At 44.0% G+C, this 7,328-nt stretch overlaps 1 protein-coding gene across 1 annotated transcript; it reads right to left on the bottom strand.

Annotated features, from left to right (window-relative positions):
* Positions 1-3,708: 3,708 nt before the first annotated feature.
* On the bottom strand, positions 3,709-6,960 carry LOC123128827 (cyclin-B1-2). Its single transcript, XM_044548925.1, has 4 exons — positions 6,752-6,960; positions 6,572-6,672; positions 4,687-4,784; positions 3,709-4,000 (listed from the first exon to the last, which is right to left on the bottom strand). The coding sequence occupies exons 1-4, from the start codon at positions 6,881-6,883 to the stop codon at positions 3,900-3,902; spliced, it is 432 nt and encodes a 143-aa protein (XP_044404860.1). The 5' UTR covers positions 6,884-6,960; the 3' UTR covers positions 3,709-3,899.
* Between the last annotated feature and the right edge of the window lie 368 nt (positions 6,961-7,328).

Raw genomic sequence — 7,328 nt, 5'->3', positions numbered from 1 at the left:
GTATGCGTGCGGTCTCTACTGCCGAAACCTTCATGGGCCGGCCCAGTCCGGGGGTATGTAGGGCATCATACATACAAAGTAGGAATACCATGTGAAAAGTCTATACTGCCCCTTTATACGTTTTATGGGGGGGTTGTACTGAAGCGGGACTCTTTATTTACATCCTCTTATCTCAGACTGTCAATTTCCTCTGCAGTTTTTTTACTGCATGTGACAAGGAAGGAAGAGAACTAGATAAGCTAGTGACGGTCATGTTGATTGGTACGTACGGTTTGCCACGGGCTGCACTAGGAGACCATGACCAAATATTTTCCATGTCTTGAGCGAAATATAAGAAGTCAAGAAGATGATAAACAGAGCCGTCTGTGCAAATTCATGGTTCTTTTTTGCCCGGAAACTGCCGTGTGCATCCACAGTCTTAATTACCGTAGCGTGCCCGTCGTATTTGGGTGGGCTCATTTGGGTGGGCTCCTTCTATAAAAATATGTCCTGAATGCTAGTATCCATGGATCTCATTTTAAAAAGAAAAAAAATCATCTATTCACAGTTGAAATAGCACACCATCTGCAAACAAGGTCGATCAGTGCGCACGTACAAGAGATCATCAACAGGGAGACGACGTGTAGGCATGTACCAGTGTGTGTCCCTCTTTTTGCTCGCCATCCAGAAGATATCGATGGCTCTGCCTGCCTTTGCTGCAATCCTCTCCCATTGCCTTTGGTTGCTTGGCTTGTGGGCGGGACAAGCTCGAGCAACATTCCGCCCTATGGACGATGGTAGTAGCCCCATGGCCATAACCGAACCAAGTGATGGGCAAGACAGTACTCTTCTAGACAAATAGATAGATAGGGTTTGGTTGGTGCGTTCGCTGGCTCGCCAGACGGACGCCATGGCGAATTGACGCCGCACCTAACTAACAAAGCTCAATGTCTCGCATCATGCCGGCAGGTTGTTCCATCGGCTAGACAAAAAATTTAAGAGCTGTTACGTACATCCAATGTTACCCATGCATACAAGACACGGTATTCAATTAGCGTTGATGGGACGTTATTATTAGTGGGGGTTTCTCTCCTCGGTTCCTTCTGCTAAAGTTTGTGGCGCAACTGCGCGTTATATGCATGAGCAGTAGCTATCCTGGCAACACCAAGATGGGGATGTAACATTATGGTGTACATGTCCATCACAGATCAAAAGGTTATTTGACATGTATAAATGAAAATCGAACTTACGGTTGGAGCAGCATGCGTGGTACAATGCACGCGTCGATTTTTGGAGATGCTAACATTTGTTTGGCCCACAAGCACTCTGCCTACTAGTACAGTGACTATACGTTGCTGTCCACTCTTCCAAAAACAAAAACAAGAAAAGCACTACCGCAAGTCCATGCACTTTTATTTTCTTTTTTGAAAAGAGGGCACAAGTTCATGGCATGCATCCAAGTTCCACTATCCAACCCAACCGGTAGTGGCTGCTGGCTCTGACCTTTTACTTGATTGCTATGGCAATGAGTATCACAAGCGTACTAATTTTGATTCAAAAGTCAAAACCAAATAAAAAATACATCAACTACTACTACTAGTACGTAGCCATATAATCTACCATGAGAATGGAAAGACCTCTGTCTGAATAAAACATGAGCAATCATGACAGTTAGCCCAAATCTAGTTGGTGCGACTACTACTTCACTATTTAACTAATTCTGCCAAAGACTAGTGTTAAATACAATTAGTAGCACCCACCTGGCCTTGCTTGTTTAGGATCAACACAAGAATGGAGCAGACGTTAAATAATTAGTTGGTGAGAAGTTGACCACTGTCTCCAATCCTCTCATGCAACTGCCACACCTGACCTCGAGTCCCTCCTCCAAAAGAAGGCACCATAATTGAAAAGTAACACTAGCAATCCTCCTAATCTAATACCAACCTCTTGGGTTAGACCAATCCACAAGAGGCAGGAACCCCGGGGCCCCTGTCTTGTTATATCCGTGTTGGCCTTTTCAGTAGCAACATGCAAATCATCTCCATTGTGGCCTTCCTTATCGTATTTTATCGTCGAAATGTGCTGGAAAAGAGGCAATTATTCTGCAATTTCAGGCTAGGTGAGGAGCTTAGCCTGTGTTTGCTAGTGTAAAGCTAATGGGATGGAGCGTAGATGACTAGTAGAGGCTTTCTTTTTCCAAGTGGCAATGATGGGCTCAATTAGTGTTATCTGCCGGGGCGCCTCATGCAAGCAAGGCTTCTCGCTACAGGTCAAATCTAGGCCTGCACAACTGTTAGTCAGTGCTAATACTGATTACTGAACATCCATTTCAAAAGTACGACTAACTGAACATTAATGATTGTACTTTGTCTTCATGGTTACCGGCTAAACTCTAGCTTCGCCGCCATGCATGCGCTCCGGTCGTATTGTACCACTGTCGTGATTGCTTATGCCGATAACTATCTCGAAAGCTTTGGGTTTTGTAACTTTGTGCAGCGTGTTTGCCCTGTTTTGTGTTTGCTTGTGGCAAGAGGACAATGAGACGCACTCAACTGATCGTACCTGCAGATTGGCGTATGCTAGTTGTATACTCCCTTTGCTTGATTAGTGCAGCAGAGTGTAAAGGTATTCGGGGGCACCAGCAACAGAAGCGACGGACCAACAAGCTGGCAATTTCTGGTTAGCCGATGAATTGTTCTCGACAGATTCCACCAGTCTTGTTGCCAAAATAAACTAGGAAAAACCTTCACCACAGAGTAGAGAAACAACTAACCAACCAAACGAGTCTTTTCTTTGTGGATTTTCCCTTTTTGAGGAGAGCTTGAAAGTGCCGGGAGCAATTCCCTTTTCTTTTGTGGTTAAGGGCCCATTCGGGAGGCTCCACCGACTCCTCCCGGGATCAGAGTTCACCTCTAATCGCTGGCAGGAAAGATGAGCAATGTGGATTAAGATCCTCGCCAAAAACTACATGCTGGCTTCAGGTAACCGTCCAAAGACGAGGAAGATTGTATGGGCGCCGCCCAAGGAAGATTTTGTCAAAATCAATGTGGATCCAAGATAACAAACGAAGGTTCATGGCAGCAAAAGGAATGTCAGAATAGATACTGCACTTGATGTTTTATCAGCGGAAGCATTAGCACGGGCTGTTGTTATTTGCTGAATCCCTAGGCTGCAACAGGATAACCGTCAGCTCAGATATCCTAAATGTCATTACAGCCATGCAAGATGAGATCCATTCTGCAGGGGGTTGCAGCGGCAATCTTCCTTCCTCTCCAGAGACTTTGCCACGGTGGAGTATGTTCATGAATACACAGAAGCAAACACTGTAGCTCACGAGTTGCCGTTCTTAGCAAAAATCATGATCCTGGGACTACATGTTTACATGACCCACCTTCCTCTATTGTACCTCTGCTTATCAATGATGTAACCCTGTTTATGCTGTTTATAAATGAATAAAGTTTTGAGGTCGATTTCAAAAATAATTTTTGAGGTTCCACAAAAATAAAAGGTTCAAGGTCAAAAAAGGAAATTGCTCACAAAACAGAGCAAAGAAGCCTGATGCTTCTTATAGCTAGACTAGAAAAAGGATATGAACCAACATGAAGATCCACTGGCCTTGCCTACAATAGACTGTCTACAGAGCAGGAATCTGAAAACCTGAAGCTGAGCTGGGCCAGATCAGCATTTTTAAGTCTGTCAACATGAATAGAGTTGCCCAGAAACAACAGAGAACAGCAAGCAAATAAATAGAGGTCCAAAACTGAAAACACAGAGTCAGTACAATCGAAGTTAAGGAATTTCAAACTGATGCAATGCCAATTTAGTTCTCACGTTTCACAAATCCATGATACAGTCTAGTGACTGGTTATAGATGCTGGACGGGGAGCACGACGTATCACAAGACTAATACATGGGTGGAATCAATTGAAACTGGGGCAGATGGGCCCCTTCGACAGGCCAAGGCGAACCTCCATTCCGTGGTGCATGTCCGGTATGCGGAGGCTGTCAGAGTCTTGGGGCACTGCAGAAGTGGCCAAGGAAACAAGAACTAATTAACGCAAGCACCACAGAACATTTCTTAGCAATGTAAACGACACAAGGAAAGGGTTGGGAACTTGCACGGGTAAACTTTGCACTGAAAGCTATTTTCTCAAGTATCGCAACATAACTCATAAGTGGAAGCACAGATGATAATTGATGTACAGACTGCACTCTTTGCCATGGAAACCATATGCCTGGCTAAGGCAGTTAAAACTAAGGGGCACAAGCTTGGTTGACAAAATTGTGGAACACTTTTTTGTTGGTTATTGATGAGATTCCTCAAAAATAGATCAAGACCCATTAGCTGCCTACCTTGTAAATATAGCTATAATAATGATCTCTGCAGGTATTATATATTCTAAATAAAGCACAAACTCTATGCTAGATGTAACTAGCGAGAAGTACAGAAAATTTGCAAAGAACCATTTTAATAAAACGTATCATGATTTCCCAAGAACTTTGTGTTCCAGGATCAAACCCCATCAGATCAATATAAATTTTACTCGAGTGCGTTCCACTGTGAGCAAAGAAGCTAATGCCCATAACAGCTTCCTAACTCCAACCAATCAATTCATAAGTCATAACTGGCAAGTTTGCACAAAAGCCTGCAGAGTTATGAAGCAGCAAGCAAAAGATTGATGGACAGAAAAGGATGGCAATCCTTACAGTTAAGGTAATCTTCAAATCCAAAATCATCCAAGGAACCTGTCATCGCCTCATATCCTAGCATAGATGATGGCAATGCACCTGGGGGCCTTTGGAACCTGGAAACACAGAAATCATCAATCGAACGTTTTTAATGCAAGGCAGCTGCGAAGTCAAAAGAGCTTATCGCCTATATATTTTTAAGAAAAAAATGAAGACAAGAACAAGCGACGTTCAAAAGTGTATAAACAAAATGGAAATCACTCTGGATCAACTGCTTTAACAAAAGCTTTAATTGACTTTGTCCAGGCTTTGCTAGAGGCCCAAGCCGGCCCTTACATCCCTAACCAGGTAATTGTAGGTATGTCATGTCTCTCTGTTTACTAATGTTTATGCTCTGAAATGAAGTTCATTTAGCAGTATCTAGGACTCTTACTGCCACTGGGATGAATTCAAGAATATCTTGTTTTCTTACAGCATTTTCGGTCTTTTTTTTATGATTTGATGATGTTGACCACTTTATCTTTTTCATCCTGAATCATATAACATATTATGTTCTGTACTATGATATAGGATGGTCAATTGCAATTGAGCTAGCAGCAGCTCATGGTCAACGTGAGCTTGTTGAAGTTTTATTTCCTAAGACAAACCCAATTAGATCTCTGCCAGTTTAGAGTGTTGATGGGATAATGAATACTGTGAGATTCCTGCATATGTGGAGATGTGATTGCTTTATTACTTCATTCTACCATATATAACCTATATTCCTGAAGCTGCATGATTCGTTTGTATCTCCTATTTGGAACGCAGTAATCCGTTATGTCGCATTCTACTTGACAGAGTGAAAAGTTCACCAGGATATATGCATACTCATGACCTCTGAACATGCATGGACCGACCCATTTCTTGATGTATTACTGAACCTTTGACTGTTTCCACTTTGATATCCATAGAAGAACAAGGCAATTAAACATGATAAATCGGGGAAATTGTTTCCCCCATGGAAGCCTATATTTTCTTCAGAAATTCAAGAACTGGTACAAGGAAATACAATATCAGGATTGGGAGGACACTGAATCCAGTCATGCAGGCAGTCTTTAGGTATTACCATACTAGGATGGCAGATGGCATACCTAAATAGATAATTATGTATGGAAATTTAGTTGGCATTTTGTTTAACCAAGTTTGCAAAGCTAACAGAGGAAATAATGCATATGCCTATTATTGAGGCTAACATTACTTCAGTTGTCCAACTGTAACACTTGCAGTTGCAGCCCTGTTGGAACCTGTCAAACTGGCCATGGGTTTTGCTGGAAGCCTGATTTATGTTCATGTTATCTTTATTTGTATGCATTTGGCTCAATGGTTTGCATAACCACCCAAACTGATGTGTCCTTGTATGCGTTCAGGGTTTTTTCATCACAGTTTTATTATGCATAATCTTCATGCTGCTGTCCATTTAGTATAATTTTCACTGAATCTTCTTGTTCCTTTGTTGGGCCAGAGTCTTTTATTTGTTTCTGACTGCAGTTGTGCACTCCACTAGAACTAGAGCTTACATTGGCATGCATTCCAGGTACAACTGATAAAGCAATATGCCCCTTGATGTGAGCCTGTACCGAAAACAGCAAGGCCTGCTGCTAGCTGCAAGAGCAAACCCGTGTTTCAAACCTTTCTTTTGTTGTTGATGCCATCAAGAAAACAGCAGAGTTTGGCAAAGAGAATCCTACTTACGCATTTATCAAATCTACCAGTTCATCGCAATCTGACCCAAAATTCCTCTAGAGGCCCTCGAATTCCAGCGGCCAGATGATGGATGCCGCTGAAGCTGGCCAAAACCTAGAGCGGTATTCTAATCTCTCGGGAGGGGAAAGGAGGGGCGGCGGGGGAGCGAACGAGCTGGTACCTGGAGAGGATCTGGGCGTCGAGATCCCTGCGGATGTTGAAGGCGGATCCGTAGATGGCCTCGGTCCCGAACTTCTTCTTCTCCTCCCAGAACTTGTTCTCCTGCGCAAAACAATCGGATTCAGAGCTAGGGTTTCCGGCTCACGGGGGCAGATCGGGGAGGGAGGGAGGGAGGGTTTACCTTGTGGATGGTGGCCTGGACGGGGTGCGCCGGCGCGAGGTCGCCGCGGACGCTGTCGTTGACGCCGAAGCGGAGGACGTCGTGGGTCTCGCCCAGCTCCTTCTTCGTCATCGGGCCGCCGCCGCTCGCCATCGCCGCTGCTGAGCCTCTCTTTTTTTCCCTCTTTCTCTCTCTGTTGTCTTGGGGTCGAAGAAAGGGAGGGGGAGCCTGGGGCTGGGTGATATATTGTTTGCGGCCGTGTCCGGCTGGGCGTCCAACTCGCTTGGGCCGGCCCAGCTACCGCTACGCTCGCACAAAAAAAAACATCTTGGTTTCTTTAGTCAAACGGACGGCAGTTTTCTGGCAAAAATACACCGAGCACAAAGTTGCCATGGTTACCAACTAAACTTGTCATCCTCGCGTCACTGAAATTGCCATAGAAAACGTTTGATTTGCCATGGTCAAATCCCAAACATTCGGGATTTTTATCAAGGTCCAAAATTTATTTGCCATTGACACTACATTTACGAAAAAAAAGAAAAACTCGACCCAAGGGGAGAGAAATCCGGACAACACAAGTATACGCAGCGGGGGACCT

Source organism: Triticum aestivum, chromosome 6A, assembly GCF_018294505.1.
Source record: "Triticum aestivum cultivar Chinese Spring chromosome 6A, IWGSC CS RefSeq v2.1, whole genome shotgun sequence".
Lineage (NCBI taxonomy): Eukaryota > Viridiplantae > Streptophyta > Magnoliopsida > Poales > Poaceae > Triticum > Triticum aestivum.
This window is presented reverse-complemented; position numbering and strand designations above follow the sequence as displayed.